Genomic DNA, 17,457 nt, shown 5'->3' with positions numbered 1-17,457 from the left:
AGCCATAGACATCATTATCTGCCGGCATATAAGGCAAGTACTGTGGAGCTGCCCTCAGACTGGAGCCAGATGAACCTAGATCCAAAACCTACCTGGGCACACGCTACTTGAGCTACACTTTCCCGTCTGAGAAATGGAGGGGTAATGACAGTATTTGTCCAATAGCTTTGTTGTGAGGATTAAATGAGCTAATGGATATAAATTTCTTACCACCATGCCTGGCTCATGAATGCTCATGAATTTAGGATGTTATCATGAATTGAACAGATTCTCATGGTCTTTCTTAATTTCATCAGAGTCTTAAAGCATTTAAATGGTTTTGAGCAGAATATCAGAAGAGCATCAGATCAGGTATTGCAGGTGTCTGGGTGTCTCTTTGAAATGTGGCATGTACTCCAAAAACATTTTACAGCCTTTTTGAAAACCTTAAGGCAGTAACTTCCTGCCCATCTCAATTTCTTAGTGGACAGAGAGTAACTGACCCAAATTTTTTAATGGTGGGTCTACACAGCAATTTATCATTTTAGTAAGTGCTCAGACGGCCACAGACTCCCCACTCAGATGGCGGGAGTGACCACTTGGTGAATCAGACACACGCTGCCTTTTCCTTTCTGTCTGCTGCTAAAAGATCTCGGATAAAATAAGAGGAGACAGCAGGTAGAAGGGAAAGAGCACAGGCTTTGGGCCGGATGAGCAGGAATCCAAATATCAGTTTTGTCACTTATTTGGTGGCCTGGCTGTTACCTAACCTCTCTGGGACTCTGTTTTATTATTTATTCATCCATTTATTCAGTAAGTACTTTTTGAGTATATAGAATATTTCAGGCTATGTTCTAGGTACTTGGAATGCATCAGGATACAAAACAGACACAAAATTATGCCCTTGTGGAGCTGACAGTCGATGGCAGGAGAGAGATTAGTAGAAATAATCTGACCCATAAGCAAACAACACCGTGCTTATATAACAGGGGTGCCCATGGCTAGTGCCAGGGGGTTGTTGTAATGGGCCATAATCCACCTATAATGCATGGAACATAGTAGGCATTTGATAAATTGTTGCTATTATTATTTTCATAATTACTCCCAGATTTCTCAAATCCTTTAAATACTTAATGTATAGGCTGCACCTAGGTACTTTCCATTTATTCACTCAACAAAAACTGTTGTGCATCTATTGTGTGGTAGAATCTGTATGAGGCAACAGGGATACAAAAAGAACAGGGTCCCTTGAGAATGCCACAGTCTGACCCACCGTGTACCAGCGGAGAGGCCTGTGAGCACCCAGAGCAAGATGACCTTCAGTACTGTGTTTCCTGAGCCAAAACAGTCCGCTTCACTGATGTTGTCTTTTTTAATTCAGAGTGCCCCGGCCATGGCTGGCGATTCTAGGAATGCTATGAACCAGGACATGGAGATTGGAGTCACTCCATGGGACCCCAAGAAGATTCCCAAACAGGCCCGCGATTACGTCCCTGTCGCCACAGACCGCACCCGCCTGCTGGCCGAAGGCAAGAAGCCCCGCCAGCGCTACATGGAGAAGAGTGGCAAGTGCAACGTGCACCACGGCAATGTCCAGGAAACCTATCGGTACCTGAGCGACCTTTTCACCACCTTGGTGGACCTCAAGTGGCGCTTCAACCTGCTTGTTTTCACCATGGTCTATACCACCACTTGGCTGTTCTTTGGCTTCATTTGGTGGCTCATTGCTTACATCCGGGGGGATCTGGACCATGTCGGCGACCAAGAGTGGATTCCTTGTGTTGAAAACCTCAGTGGCTTTGTGTCTGCTTTCCTGTTCTCCATTGAGACCGAAACAACCATTGGGTACGGCTTCCGGGTCATCACAGAGAAGTGTCCAGAGGGCATCATACTCCTCCTGGTCCAGGCCATCCTGGGCTCCATCGTCAATGCCTTCATGGTGGGCTGCATGTTCGTTAAGATCAGCCAGCCAAAGAAGAGAGCAGAGACCCTCATGTTTTCCAACAACGCGGTCATCTCCATGCGGGACGAGAAGCTGTGCTTCATGTTCAGGGTGGGCGACCTGCGTAACTCCCACATCGTGGAGGCCTCCATCCGCGCCAAGCTCATCAAGTCCCGGCAGACAAAAGAAGGGGAGTTCATCCCCCTGAACCAGACGGACATCAACGTGGGCTTCGACACGGGCGACGACCGTCTCTTCCTGGTGTCTCCACTCATCATCTCCCACGAGATCAATGAGAAGAGTCCTTTCTGGGAGATGTCCCGGGCTCAGCTGGACCAGGAGGAGTTTGAAGTCGTGGTCATCCTAGAAGGCATGGTGGAAGCAACAGGTAAGATGCTCTTGTCCTCCTCGCCACAGTGTCCCCTTGCCATGCTGTGACTCCAGAGGATGGGAGTCCGTGTCTTAGAATCTGAGATGGCACTGCCACACGTCACTCCCTGAATTGTGACCTAGGAGGTACTGGCACTCAGGGTGTGCTGATGACAGTAGCTAACACCGATTGAACCTTCCCGACTTTCAGCAGGGCCCAACCTCTAAACAGAAATCATCTCACTGAACGCTGTCCCACTGGCACGGGTAAAGAAACAGCACAGACAGGTTAAATCGTTTGCCCAAGAGCAAGCGCTACCAAGTCACAGGGCCAGGATGGAAACCCAGGTGGGGGCAGGTGTGCTCTGCTCAGGAAGCAGATGAACCAGTGCTGCCCGGCCGGTGGCCCACGCCTGGAGTCCCAGCTACTCGGGAGGCTGAGCAGGAGGATCACTTGAGCCCAGGAGTTTGAGGTTGCTGTGAGCTAGGCTGACGCCATGGCACTCTAGCCCAGGCAACAGAGTGAGACTCTCTCAAAAAAAAGAAAAAAAAGAAACCAAGGCAGGGACCCCAGAGTTGGCCCCATTCCCAGGGGACCAAACTGCCCCCTCCTGGAACAAGTGTTCTAGCCAAATAGAAGTCGCTGATCAAATGACTTTGGGAAACCCAGGGCGAAACAAAGGTGAACTGGTTTCCTTACAGCAGGACTTCACGGTATCTTTGCCTACTGTGACTCTCCTCACAGAGAGGACAGGAGGCAGCATTTCCTGAACTCCTGGGGGCTTGTACGATCCTTTCCTTGGAGACACACCCATGCCCCAGGGCTGGGGGAGGGGTCCTTCTGGGGGGGCCGCAGCAGCCTGCCCCTCAGCTTTGCTGCGCTGCAAAACAAGGCACATCCATGCTGAGCCACCAGCCCCACCAGCCGCCTGTGTGCAGGGGAACGCCCGCCCTGCGGCCAGCAGGGCAGCTCCCCTCAGCTACTGACTCCCACGGGTGGCTGGTAGCCAAGACCCTCCTTCCTCCCTCACCCACCGGCCACACAGGTCTCTGTGAGGTGGCTCCAGGGAGCCCAAGGCCTGAGGGAGTCCAGGCTCTGGCTAGAGATCCCAGTCTTCACCCCCTGCCCACGTGGGGCCGGGAGGAGCCCCCGGCAAAACCCCAGACCCTGCTCCTTCCTGCCTGCCTCTCGCCTTCCTTTCTCTTTTCCTCGCCAGGTGCACTGGGCAGCACGTCAGGCCCTAAGGACGACCTATAGCAAACTCACCCATGCTCAGAACGATACGTATATGTTTTTCTAATTCTTGCAAACAACAGTGTGGGGCTGGCTCAGTCTCGTTTTATAGATGTGGAAGCTGGACCCCAGCGGGCCCGTGCAGACAGCGAGTGGTTCGTACTCAGGTCTTCCACTTACAAATCTAGAGCTCTTCTCCCACACCACACTGGTCCCCTAACAATTAGCGGCCATCACAAAGATGGCCAAGCGCACCTTCCTTGCCTGTGGGAAGCCAGTTGCAAGGCGGGGACTCAGAGCACCCACAGCCTTCCCATTCCGGAGCCAGTGGGACCGGGCGGGGGTGCTAACAGGCTCCGGGGACTGGTGCTGGAGGGGGCTGCTTGGCCATCTGCTGGGGGCTGGAGCCCGGCCAGGCAGCATCTGGTGGCAACCAGGGGAGCCCCTGAGGCCAAGGACAGTCAGGATGCAGGAAGCTCCCCCTTGCAAAGCTGGGGGCTTGCAGGTCACCTGCCCTTGGCACTGAGGTCAGAATCGGAACACGGAATGAGTCTCGGGGGAAGAGCTCCACTCTGAAGTCACAAAGGAGAAGTCAGGTCAGAGACGTGGGGACAAATAAGGAGGCCATGTCTGACCACTCCCCGTGGCCACCCTCACTGCCACCAACCGTGCAGCAGGGAGAGTGCCCGTGGCCCACGGCAGAGGGAGCAGTGCTGATGCCCACTGCCTCCTCCCCTCTGAGTCCCTCAAAGTCAGCGGCCACAGTTGACTCGTCCTGTTTGGCCTCCTCCCCTCCCATGACCTGGGCTGTGCTTGCTCTGTCCATGGGGGCCCAGAGAGATAACGGCAGGAGACCCCCCCGCCCACACCCGTTCTACTTGAATGGCTCTTTGGAGCTTGTGGAGCTCACCATCGCTGTGGATTCAGGCCGAGGCTTGAGCCACACAGCTCTGCACATCCTACCTGTGTGAGTTTGGGCAGACTGCTGAACTTGTCAGAGAAATGAGGAGACTCAGCCTCCTGGGGCTCTTGGGAGGATTCCAGATCAAATGGAGCAGCCTACGCACAGCGCCGTGACTGACACCTAGAGAATGCTTTCCAATCCCTGCTCAGGGCCCATTTCGGGCATCCGCACCTCTACTGAGGCTGGGGGTGGGCAGCAAGGCTGAGGATTGAATGCAGAGGCCCGGCCCAGCCGGGCATCCCTGAGAGCAGAGCGGAGTGCAGGCGACAAGCCCACCGTGTGCAGGGGGCACTGGGACACCAAGGGCGGGAAGCAGCCTTTGACCAGGGGCTGGTCTGTATGAGACCCTCCCAGAGAAGGCTTCTCCCCAGCTCCCAAAGAGCACAGCTAGTACCTTCCTTGGCTAGAAGATTAAATACCAGAAAGCCACTTCCCTGTTACTCTAAGCATAGAGGCTTCTCTCCATAAACAAAGCTGCTCTGCCTCTCTGGAGAGATAGCAACACCTAAAAATAACACAGGCATGCCAGAGGCTAAGTAGACAGGGACTGCAGGCATCGGAGAGTCCTCAGATCAAGGAGCCAAGTTGTGTGTGTGTGTGTGCGTGTGTGTGTGTGTGTGTGTGTATGGGCACGTGTGTCAGTGTGGAATCTTCTGTCATGTGCGTCTACCCGAAACAATCTCCATATGTTCCAAATGCCTGTTAGCTTTTCTGTGTTCACTCACTCTGAATTCATCTTCGCTCAAGCCCCTTTCCTACCTCTTCTCTCATCTCAATCTTCTAGACCTGAATGTTGTTTTCAGGAATCACGTCCCTGCCTCCAACTATTCCAAAAATTATTTGCTCCGGTCTCTAGGACCCTACTCCAGAATCTTGCATGTTGATTTCTAATTTTCTGCCTCCACTAAACCTTGAGCTCCTCCAGGGCAAGGACCATGTCTTAGTCAGCTTTACACCTCCATTGAGCTTAGCACAAAGTAGATGTTCAGCAAATACTTGATGAATGACAGGATGGATGAATGATAGGATGGATGGATAATTGGACTGATGGATGATTGGATGGATGGGTGGATGATTGGATAGATAGATAGATGGATGGATGGATGATTGGACAGATGGATGAATGACAGAATGGATGGTTGATTGGACAGATGGCTGGATGACAGGATGGATGGATGATAGGATGGATGGATGGATGATTGGACAGATGAATAGATGATAGCATGGATGGATGGATGATTGGATGGATGGATGGATGGATGAATGATAGGATAGATGGATGGATGGATGATTGGACAGATGGATGGATGATTGGACAGATGGATGAATGATAGGATGGATGGATGGATGATGGGATGGATGGATGGATGATAGGATAGATGGATGGATGGATGATTGGACAGATGGATGGATGATTGGATGGATGGATGAATGATAGGATGGATGGATGAATGATGGGATGGATGGATGGATGGATGATAGGATGAATGGATGGACGATGGGATGGATGGATGGACGATGGGATGGATGGATGGACGATGGGATGGATGGATGGACGATGGGATGGATGGATGGATGATTGGGTGGATGGATAAATGGATGGATGAATGCATCTTACTGCATGTGGTTTCTGTTTCCCCAGGCATGACTTGCCAAGCACGGAGCTCCTACATGGATACGGAGGTGCTCTGGGGCCACCGATTCACACCAGTCCTCACCTTGGAAAAGGGTTTCTATGAGGTGGACTACAACACCTTCCACGACACCTATGAGACCAACACGCCCAGCTGCTGTGCCAAGGAGCTGGCAGAAATGAAGCGGGAAGGCCAGCTCCTCCAGTACCTCCCCACCACCCCCCTGCTGGGGGGCTGTGCTGAGCCAGAGCCAGATGCAGAAGCTGAGCAGGAGGGAGGGGATGAGCCCAGGGGGCTGAGTGGGTCCAGGGATACCAGGGGCTCAGTGTGAGAGCCACACTCTCCTCCCAACCTCCCCTGACTGGCTTCTGGGAGCACAGACACTGCAGGGGGTGGTAGTAGGGGTGGGAGCAGATAGCTGAGTGTGCTGTTTAGGGGCTGGTTGGGGGGAGGAACAATATATCCAGCCCTCCCAGCTCCTAGCTCAGGACCTCCCTGAGCAGGTGGCATCCTGCCTGGACCCCCCATAACATGCTGTCTCTATCAGCAATGGCCAAGGGGGCCAGGTCAGGATGAGTTTTCCCACAGTGAATGCCACAGGCTGGTGTCTGTCCTGTCTCTGCCAATTGGACTGGGTCACTTCCCTTCTTGGGTCTCATAGACCCCTCCAGGGGCTGACATCTAGAGAGGGCTGTCATCCCCTTCCTCTTTCCCACCACCCCAGGGCCTGTCATGGATTCAGACAGGAGCAATTCTGCCTGAGGGAAGCTCAGCCCTATGCTCCAGGGTGGGCTCACAGAGCCCCCATGGGTTAAGGTCTATCAAGTCAGGAGGCAGTTCCTTTTAAACCAGACCCCAATGACCAACTATTGAGTGCTATGGAGTGTACAGCCCTGATGGTCTCTGTTATTATCTGCGAAGTGTGTTTCCCTCTGCTGAGTGGCATCAGCACTTCCTGGCCCACCCACAACCACATTGTGCCGGCACCTCCCACCAGAGGGACAGCCCCGGCAGCTGGGTCTTTTCAAGGGCTTCTTGGCCCAAGCCCCTCAAAGTGCTTCTAACCTTCACCATAGTGTTCTTCACAATCTCAGAGAGCCTATGGTGTGATCTGGGGAGAAAGCTGAGTTTCAGAAGGTGAGGCCAGCCAGCTGGTGCTGAAATAGGGAGGGCAGAGGGGAAAGGAAGACAGAAGGAAAGGCCATGAAAATTTCAAAATAAGCATCTGCCCCAATTGTTGCCAAGATGCTCTGGCCTCAGGGCATCACACCTTTGCTATCAAGGTGAATAATGGGGTGTGAATCAAAAGTGACAGGTGACTGCAGCAGCGGCAGCCTCACAGTTTGTCTTGACCAGGCTGGACAAACTCTCAGGCCGCTGCTGAGAAGCCCCTGCCCACGGCAACTTACACGTGGAGCTCCCACAGGCCGGGATGACACCCAGGGAAGGGGAAGGGAAGGGCTGCCTCCCCCAGCCTGGAAACAGGAGGGCGAGGGGAATCAGCGGGAAACTCAGGAGGGGCGTGATTGTTAAGAGAACAAGAACAGAGGAGAGTCTTAAAATCAGCAAGTGCAGAGGCTTTTCTTTTGCAATCTGGAGGCCCAGGAAGCGTGAGGGCAGGTTGTGCCGACCGTCAGGGGATGAAGTGTGTGCTGAGACCGACAGGCTGCTGCTGAGCAGACCCGACCTGGAGCGAGCTCAGGTGTTCCCAGGCAGGGAATTATGTAGGCCTCACCCACAATTTTCACAGCTCTCAGCTGGCCTTTGAAAGTGGAAGCATCGTCCTGCCTTGGCCAGGAACGCCTACCAGGAGTAAGAGCAGAGCTGCAGGGAGGCAGAAAGTTAGGGCAGAGCAAAGGGGAAGGCTCTGGGTCTCAGGCCATTCCCTTCAGGCCGGGCTTTCCAGGTCCTGGGGCTGGTGGGAGAGGAGGGGCAGCCTGGGCTGGGGAGCGAGCAGGCTGCTCACTCTGGGGGTGGCTGCAGGGGGGGTTCTTGTGCCTAGCTCCCAGGCTGGACCTTCAGCGGTGGGGCCACGGAGGCCATGGGCAAGTGGGGTCTTCTCCGCAGAGGCAGGGCAGGAGTGGTGGTTCCAGGCATCCTGGGTGAAGCAGGCCTGGAGGGAGGGGAACGGGTTGGCATCCACCCCTCAGGGGAAAGGGAAGCAGACGGTGCCCCAGTGGGGGTCTGGCGCAGTCAGGGGTCTGAGGCAGACAGCCCATTCGCAGAGGGGAGGCCTTGGGGCAGGGGCCACAGCTGGACCTCTCAGGTTGCAGACCCCAGGTTTACTAATAGGCAAATCGTTTTTCCACACCCCCTCGCTGGATCTAAAGCCTGTCTTAGTCTGAACAGGTCTCCGCTGGCATTTACAACCAAGTGCGAGGGTGGCAGTACTCGAGGAAGGGATGGCGACTCACTCACCCACCTCCAGTTGTGATTCTGAACCGTCCCCATGGGCCAAGTGGGCCGCTCTGCAGCTCTCGAACTCTGCCAGTGGCCTCCGTGAGCCAAGTCACATCTCTCAGCCAACTGTGGAAGGTGCAGAGGCTATGGAAGAGGAAGAGGGCAATATAGGCCTCTTCTAAAGCTCCCTGACAGGCCGCAGCCAAAATATACCAGATTAGTAAAACATGAATCCCAGCGTGCCTGTTCTGCTGTCTATCTCGGAAACGTAAACACCGGAAAACCGCCCTTCGCATCCCAAGGAAATCCCTTCTTGGTGACCAGTTGATCCAACTACAGTTTGAAAAGTTCTCCAGATCATTTTCTGGGAGTTCTTGAATAAACATGAACTTATTAAATGCAAAGTCTGATGATGGACAGAGTTTCAAGGGGTCACTTCAAAAACATTGCTCCTGCATACAAACCGCTTGCAGGCCACAGCCCAGAGTTGCACGGCTCTGAGCCTGCACCGTCACTTCTGACGGGCCACAGGGGGCTCAGCCCAGCTTCAGGATGGGGTCACTGGCAGTTCCCATAGTCTACAGCATCCCCAAAGTCCCAAAGCGACATCTCATTTGTCAGACCCTGAAAGTCTGGGGAGCTGACTTCCTGCCTTAACTTCCATGTCCTTCCTCTCCAGAAACGTCCCCTGTAAGGGAGAAGCCTCTGGGAATTTAGAAGATGAAAGTTCCCACTAGTCCTCCTGTCTCCACCAAACTGGCACCCGCGAGGTGCAGTCGCCACTGCCCAAGCGCACTGCTCCCAGGCCAGGGCAGAGTGGGCGTGGCCATGGCTGTCCCCTGCAGACCGGCCCCTGCCGGTCTCCCTCCCGTGCAGCCAGAGAACCCGCTGCTCGGAGATCCTGGCTTGGAGCAGTTACCGTGAGGGAGGAGGGGCACCCCTGCCTGTCCGGGGAGCTCCATCCCTGCCCCGGCTCTGTAACAAAGGCACCTGCGTCACACTCCCCTTCCCATGGCTTGTCTCCCAGACCACCTCAGCCGTGTGTCTTGTGGGAGGTGAGAACCAGAGAAACTTAGATTGCTTGCACTGACGTTGCCAAAAACCAGACCATGCCGGGGAAGCATCCCTGCCCCACCGGCCGCACCAGCCCAGCACCTGCCGCGTGCCGGGGCGGGCAGGCTCTCCCGGAGCGCTCTGTTCTCGGAACACGCCGGAGGCTGCAGTAGCCCTCGTCACCGAGACAGCCGGGGTTTGTTAGTCCGCTCAAAGCCGCAGACAGTAGTAAGAGGAAGGGCCTCGGTGCCAGGCGCCCCCACAGACACGAGGGCCTCCTCCTGCGAGCGCACCGAGTCTGCGGCCTCGGTGGGGTGGCCCGGGGGGAGGAGAGCGCCACATTCGCGTGCTGTGCCGCAGAGCCTCGGCGCCACCCACAGCAGCCAGCGCCTGGGCAGGATGTTGGGGAAACACCTTTTGCTGATTTCCAGAGACCTAGTGAGCTGTGAGGAGAGCTTTGCTTTCGGGGGAAGCTGCCCTGCTTGGTTTTTGCTAATGACATCTCCTTCCATGGCTGCGTCAAATCTCTTCTCCCTGTGTAGGACTTGTCAGTCATACGATAAAGATCATCGCTGCACCGCTAAAAGTCCCCCAATAAAACAGACGGACCTTGCAGAACTCTCATTCCACAGAGATGGCCGCGAGTGTCCCATTCAAATTCATTGCCAGTTTGAGCAAACTTGCCCTTCTTGGTTTTGTTAACCTAAAAATGCCATGTCAACAGCTAAGCGGGTGCTGGGGCGGGCACACGGGTGAAGGCGGGCGCTGGATGGGGCGCTGCGCCGGCGTCAGGGTCCAGCCGTGTCCGGAAAGCCGGGACAGCCGGCGTGGACGCGGACGGTGAAAGCCGTGCGGGTTCTCAGGGAGGTTGGCCGGATGACTCATACATTCTTAATTTTAAATATCCAGAATCCGCATTGCCTAAGTAATGAATAACTTTACAGATACCCACTTCTTTTGAAATTTTGCAGATATCCACTTTAGGGAGCCCTGGCCTGGCCGTGCGCTGCGGCTGAGTTCACGGAGTGACTGACGTCGCGGGGCGGTGGGGGGCGCACAGGGAGCGCCGAGATTTCATGCTGGCGAAGGATTTCGGGGGTTCTTCAAGTGAAGACCAAATTTTTCTGCCGACAGTGTCATTAGAGGATTGGCTTCTCTTCTGCTCGGGTCCCCCGGTGGCAATATTGAGGAGTTGAGGTTGACGCAGAGGTTGACGGAAGACCCCTCACTAAACCACTCTGACAGGATAAATCGGCCGCCGGGGCTCAGATCTAGATGAGAAGCAACGTTTAAGTTGGGCAAGGCCGCAAGCCCTGACGTGCACGTGGGTGTTTCCCCTGTCTGACCGAGGGCCACTCGGGGCAACCAGGCATGAGCAAGTCCGTGTGTGTGACTCGGCCAAAAGCACCTTCCGAGCCTGTAAATGAGCAGTGAACATAAGTCCCTGGTAACACTGACAGTGAAATTGCTTTGTGATGGTGACCATGTAAAACAAAGACAGGCACAGGCCAGGAAGCTCCGGGAGGAGTGGCCTTGCCTGGAGATTGCAGGGCAGTTACTGCTCAAGGCCAGATTGGAGACACAGTGGGGGTGGGGGTGGGGTTGGTATAGAATCCCTAAGTGGCACGTTTGCCAGTCAAGCCTGGATTGCAGTTGGGGAAGGACAGCTAGACACATACATCTAATAAAAGCAAAACTCTGAATGTTACCCTCAGAAACCCCACCTGGCTCAGGAGATCTGCTCTGCTGTAGCCAGAGGCTCAGCGCCCAAGTGCACAGGCCAGATGGCTCTTTAGACCTTAGATCCCAGCGCTAAAGCCTGTTGGCTTCTTTGTGGGAAATACATGTCTAGGAAGAAGTTTTAGAAACAGGGACGTTGCTGACTTTTCCTCTAAGGGACTATTTACTTTTACTGAGAAGATGCTATTCAAATAGCTTTGGCTCCCTTGATTGAGGCAAAACTCCTGAATCCCAGAAGAGAAATTACTGGGAACGTGGGTGTACTGACATGTGCTTTGAGCTGCATTTTTCTACCCAGTGGCAAACGCCTGGGTGGAGAGACCCCAAGCTGAGTGGGGTGAGGCTGATAGTATAAGAAAATGGCTGATATGTACACACACTTGGGATCCCTGTGCATGCACTCACTGAATGTCATTGTCACATTCCAAATCACTTGTTAAACAATCGTGCTCATGGAAGAGACTGGAGCCAGCCCTGTGTGACCTGAACCTTCGAGGCAGTGACTGCTTCTTCTCCTACCCCTGTGTTACCTGGGGAAGCTGGCCATTCAGGAATCACCCGCCATCTGCTCCCCTCACAGAGGACAGCCTGCTGGCCGTGGTCCACAGAGACAGCTGGGGAAGAGGGAAGAGCGCTCGCTGAACCAGACTGCGCCCTGACAGATGGGAACGTGTTCCACCTTCCCGTGTCGTCCCCATTCGGTAACTGTGCCGGGGAGGCTCTGCGCTCCTTCCTCTTCAGATTAAGCACCAGACTAGAGTCTGCCCAATGCACAGCCCCATCTTTGAGGTTCTCTTAGCCTTTTTGTATATAAGATAAACTCCTGTTGGGGTGGCTCCCAGGAGGACCCGGGCATTAGTGCAGCGGCCATCCACCCTGACTGACCCTTGGGTCGCTGGAGCTTTGGGGGGCATTCCAGCAACCACCTCATTGTGGTGAAAGATTAAAACGACAGGTCAGAAAACACGGGGCCAACTCCACACACGAAAGGGTCTCTGCCTTTCCATGACTTCAGTTTTCCTGCACATTCCACCATTCCGCAAGTGCTCACTGAGCACCTACTACATGCCCAAAGCAGGAATAGGCTCTGTGGACTCAGTGATAGTCACCACTTCCTGCAGCTGCCGTAATTCAACACCTGAGACTGGGGAGTTTCTAAACAACAGAGACTTACTGTTCGCAGTTCTGAAGGCTGTGAAGTCCGAGATCGAGGCGCCCACAGATTTGGGGCCTGGTGAGGACCTGTCCCTCACAGACAGCAGGGGCAAACAGGCTCCTTCAAGCTTCTTTTACAAAGTCATCAATCCCATCCTGGGGGCTCCATCCTCTTGACCTCCCAAAGACCCCAATTCCTAATACCATCACTTTTGGGGTTAGGTTTCAACATATGAATTTTAAGGGGACACAAACATTCAGACCATAGCAAAGACGATATGTGTCATGAGCAGGGCAAGGTCAGTTATACCCAGGTCCACACCTGTTTGTGTCTTTCCACAAGTTCAGGCTTTTATTGATGTATAGTCAGTCATCAAAGCCATGATCCCCCGGAGTTCCCAGGGAGGCAGCTGCTGGTACTGCCCCTTCACTAGGCAGTCAGGGTCACGGGCACACAGGCTCGAGCCAGTCTGCAAGCCAGGCACGATTGCAAACCATACACTGTCATATACTTAATATGCAAATGGTACAGGTTACAAGGTTCACATCAGAGTAACATTTACCATCAAGAGAAACGGAGATAGGAAAAGGGGCTGACAAACCAGTCCAAGGAGAGTGACGTGGACGAGGAGTGTCCCCTGGGCTGGCCCACGAGGTCACCGACATCTTGCAAGGCCGAGTCCTTGATTTGGGCAGAGACTTTGGCAGCAGATGCCGGGTGCTGATCATGAGTGACAGCGAGACGGTGTCTGTTGAGACAGCCGTGTCAAACCGGTAAAATCCTGCTTTTTTTTAAGTCTCTGAGTCCTCTGGGGAGGGCTGATGATACAGTTACGCCCGTGTCTGGTTGGGTGTGGTCTCTGTTGATCAGGCGAACAGATGTCGCCTGGTCTTTGTCGGCATGATGGCTTATGAAATGTAAGATGGGGTCTTTTGCTAAGATGGAGTTAGTTATGTCAAGGGTGCTATATACAGTATGATCTCTAACCCCCATGGGATTTACTGTCTGCTGGGGAGAGGGGAGAGACAGAAACAGAAAAGCACACAAACAAATGCAAGAATTACAGTTTGCAGTAAGGGCTGTGAAGGGAACAAGCTGCACCGGGCTCCTTGCGGTCACGGCAAAGCCTTCCAGCCACACAGCTCCGACCCTGACAGCTCATTCCACACTCACATCAAGCAGGCAGCCTCTGAAAGAGAAAACTAGTCTCTTTCCAAGGCCCTTAAAGTGTTCACTTTAAAGGGACAGTTCCATTCCACAAGGTCCTGCTCACGCGTCAGGCATGTGTAGGACAGCTGGAAGCCAGGATTGCCCTGTGACGCTTGGTGAAGTCCAGCTCTGCCTCTGCCTCCCCCACCATCCTCTTCCCGGTCTCCCTCGGTGCCCTGGACGCTGCCGCCTCCCGCCCCACCGGCCGGCCCGCTCATGCCGCATTGCCCGCTGCTCGGTTCCGTCCTCCTCTGCATATGGAAAAGATTGTTTCTTTAAAAACAAAAAGCAAAACCAGCAAACAAAACACCCTGTCGGGTGGAAGGGTTTGGGAAATGGTTCTTCAGCTGTTTCCAGAAGCCTTTCCAGGCTGTCCTTTTTGGCCATACTTGCAGTCACTGTCTTGCAGCCACTCAATGGCCTGTGCAGCGAACACGTACCAGCACCTCCTGCCAGGGCCTGGGGGGACAAAGTGACCAAGCTGGGTCCCTGCCTTCTGGGAGCTCACAGCCTGGCTGGGTGGAGGTTCCACACTGACTGCTCTGATTCATTTTATTGACTGATTTTTTGTTTGTGTTTTGTTTGTTTAAAAACATCCTTCTGTTTTACAGATAAAAAAGACAAATGCCCACGTTGTTGATGACTAGAGGCAAGAAGCAGACAAAAACACAAGGACACACTCATAAAAAATTATTAAAAGGAAATGCTCAAAATGCAGTTTTTGTCTATGAACTCAAAGATTTGCGATCAAAGCAGTATGAATGATTTACACGTTTAAAATATGCCATGGAAAGACAGGGCCGATTCCAGCGAACCCAGACCCTCTCCACAGCGACCACTGCCACGCACGCTGTGGCCCAGACGGCACTTCGGTCTCTGTGGCGCTGCTTTGGGCCCCTGCTGGCTGTGCAGGCCTGGCAGGGGGAGCCGATCCGGGACGGCCGGGACCCCCTCCCCACCCGGCCCCTGCCCCACCCCGACCCCGGGCTCCACTGACACCCACGTCCCTCCCTGCTGAATATGGCCTGTGTTTCTTCCTGTCTTGCGTGTCACATGAACCAGGTTGCTCTGACTTTCTCTCATAATTAGCTCTTTTTACATTGCAGCTTTGCAGTTTCTTTTGATTTCCGCTGCCCATTTAAATGCCTTATTTTCATTTTTGAAGCATTCCTTTAAATTTCCTGTCACCTAGTTGGTGTCTATTGTAATGTCTGACATTTAGCTAGTTTAAAAGAGTGAATTTCCATATTTTCCTTACAGATTTGCATTTTCCTATCAACTGGAGAAAAGCCAGTTGAATCCTGTGAAATAGCTGGTGGGCAGAAAGGTGTGTCAAATGAAACACCGGCTCCTTCTGCAATATGAGAACATAGGGAGGAAATTTTAGGAAACTCACCATGGGCAGAGCACTTTGATTACTAATAGTTAATATAAAATGCAATTGCTACATCAATGCCACTCACTCCACCCCACGCCCCTTGATTTGCATTCATTATGCCTAGAATTCTGGAAGATAACCCGGAAGCAGCCTTGGCTGCAGTTTCAGTGAAATGCCCAGGTAGTTCCACGTTATTCAGGGCGGTCTCGCATCTCGCGTGCCCTTCGTTTCCAGGGTCCACCCCTCTCCTTACCCTGCCTTTCTCGGGAGGGCCAGGAACGTGCTTACGGTTCTGTAGCAAAACCCTTCGGCCGGTTTGCATGATTCTGTAGCTCACTCTTTCCTTACTGACCTTTAAGTTGATTACAGTCACCCTTGCCTTAATCACTACTTCATAATTAGGATTACCACACGCAGAGCTCTACTGTCTGGGCTTGCACCCACGGAGCACCGTCATCTCGGACCCGCCAGGCGCAGGGCAGGAGGCATTTGCATGAGCACCGAGCACCCACGTCACCTCGGAAGGGAAACACCTTCGCCGTCCCACAGAGCCAGACGCAACCTCTCTCCCGGTGGCAGCCCAGCGGCAAACAGTAAAGGGCCAAATGAGATTTCATGGGAAGGGCCTTGTTCAAAGTGGAGCTCTGTAAATATTAGCTCCTCTCTCCTTTAAACTGGGGCCATGTGCAGAGAGGGCAGGGTCTGGTCCACCCTCCTGTCCCAGTCAGCACCCGGTGACAATGGCCTTGCCAGCTCTACCTCCCCCCCACCTTCCTTCAGTAGCAGCGGCGAAGATCTGAAAAATGGCAAAATGTTGTAACATTTGTCTCTTTAAAACCCCCACCCTTTTTGAGAATTAAAATCTACTTTCCTGCCAGAGGCCAGAAATCAAAGGGGAAGAAAAATGTTTTTTGTTCTTTGTTTTCTAATACTTTAAACCACAGGGGATGGCTCAACGGAACTGTCCAGGGCTCACAAGATCATCTTAACTGGAGATAAGATGGAGCAAAACCACCCACTACAGTGAAACAATAGCCCAAGGCCACATGTGACACTGGTCACATAGACCCCAGCCCAACCTCTGAAACCCCCCTTTAAAAAGCCCTGTATTTCTGTTCAAAGGGAAGACAGCGGTTTTTTGAGAGGTTCATCTGCTGCCTCCTCATTTGCCGGCAAATTAACAAAGGTCTCTTTCATTTTCCTCAAGCCACTTGTCCTCATTCCTCTTTCTCACTGATTCGGCCTCAGGGACAAGTACAGAACTTTCGGTAACACTCCTCCATCCCAGTGTTTTCCACCTACTCCTGGCTTTCCAAGAACCTCTTGGGCCCAGCCAATTGGGTGCCTTCTCCTGTCCTGGACAGGCTTGCCCTTGTAGCTGTTCCTCTGAGCAGGCTCCCCGGCAGGGACAGCCTCCCCGCCCTCTGCCCGGTGCTTCCTGCTCCTCTTGCCCCCTGTGCCCGGCACCACCTCAGGTCCTCGCTCAGGGTTCTGTGGCAGGCACTCGAGCCAAAGCTGGTGGTGCGTCACACACTCTCCGTGTGCCGGGTGACGGGGCCAAGGGCCCACCTTGGCCAACCAGGTTCAGCTCCCCTACAACCCCTGAGCATGGGAGGACAGATGAGAGACCTTTCTAGAAAATTAAGTCCTCCACCTCCCCCTTGGCTTGTGAGGTCAAGAGCGGGCTGGGCGGCTAAGCTTTCACATGGGGGTGGGACCAACAGGGACCTGTAGAATGGGATTCTGTCTCCTTACGTGGGCAATTGGTGGAACCGTTTGCTCGTGAATCAGACAGCTCCTTTGCGGTGACGAATAAACTGTACAAATACGAGGGAAGCACATGGAAATGAGTCACAATTGAAGGCTGTAATACATTCATCTGTAGCAGAATCTCCCCCTGAATATCATTTGCCATGGTCTTACAGCCAAACAGCGACCTCTGCCCCCAGGCTGCTGCGACCCCAGCAGGTGTGCTTGCTGAGCGGTTGGCATTATGTCCGATCGTCAGAGGGCGACAGTCCCCACATCTGAAACACTCCCCCAGGACAGTGGGGAGCAAGACAGTGCACTTGAGCATCAAATCTGGAATTGGCTCTCTGGATAACTGCCCCCCAGTGCCTTCTCCACACCCTGCCTGGAAGTGCAGGAGAACGGATGCCACCAAGGGGGAGGCCGGGTCGAAAACCCTGCTCCCTGCTCCCTGCTCCCCGCCAGCCGGTGGGGGCTTCTCCCCTCCACCTGGCATCTTCCTCACATTCCTTTCCCTGTCAGGTTGGGTTGATTCCCTCTTCCCCGTCCTCCCTCTGCTCCTCTGTTCACGTGTTGGGTTGGGTTTGCCCTCTGCTGTGGACCGAGTGATCGTGTCCCCACCCCGAATCCACAGGCTGAAACCTAACTCT

At 53.6% G+C, this 17,457-nt stretch overlaps 1 protein-coding gene across 1 annotated transcript; it reads left to right on the top strand.

The window, feature by feature from the left end:
- Window positions 1–1,372: 1,372 nt before the first annotated feature.
- On the top strand, window positions 1,373–6,453 carry KCNJ5 (potassium inwardly rectifying channel subfamily J member 5). Its single transcript, XM_069468638.1, has 2 exons — window positions 1,373–2,309; window positions 6,131–6,453. The coding sequence occupies exons 1-2, from the start codon at window positions 1,373–1,375 to the stop codon at window positions 6,451–6,453; spliced, it is 1,260 nt and encodes a 419-aa protein (XP_069324739.1).
- Window positions 6,454–17,457: the final 11,004 nt, after the last annotated feature.

Source organism: Eulemur rufifrons, chromosome 6 (assembly GCF_041146395.1).
Source record: "Eulemur rufifrons isolate Redbay chromosome 6, OSU_ERuf_1, whole genome shotgun sequence".
In the NCBI taxonomy this organism is placed as follows: Eukaryota; Metazoa; Chordata; class Mammalia; order Primates; family Lemuridae; genus Eulemur; species Eulemur rufifrons.
Note: the sequence above shows the minus strand (reverse complement) of the source record. Positions and strands in the feature narration are given on the sequence as shown.

Bases quoted from the DNA above. Each gene is read 5' to 3' on its own strand.
- KCNJ5 (XM_069468638.1), top strand. From the start codon at position 1,373: ATGGCTGGCGATTCTAGGAATGCTATGAACCAGGACATGGAGATTGGA. The intron at 2,310-6,130 runs GTAAGATGCTCT...CTGTTTCCCCAG, and splicing joins AGGCATGGTGGAAGCAACAG to GCATGACTTGCCAAGCACGG.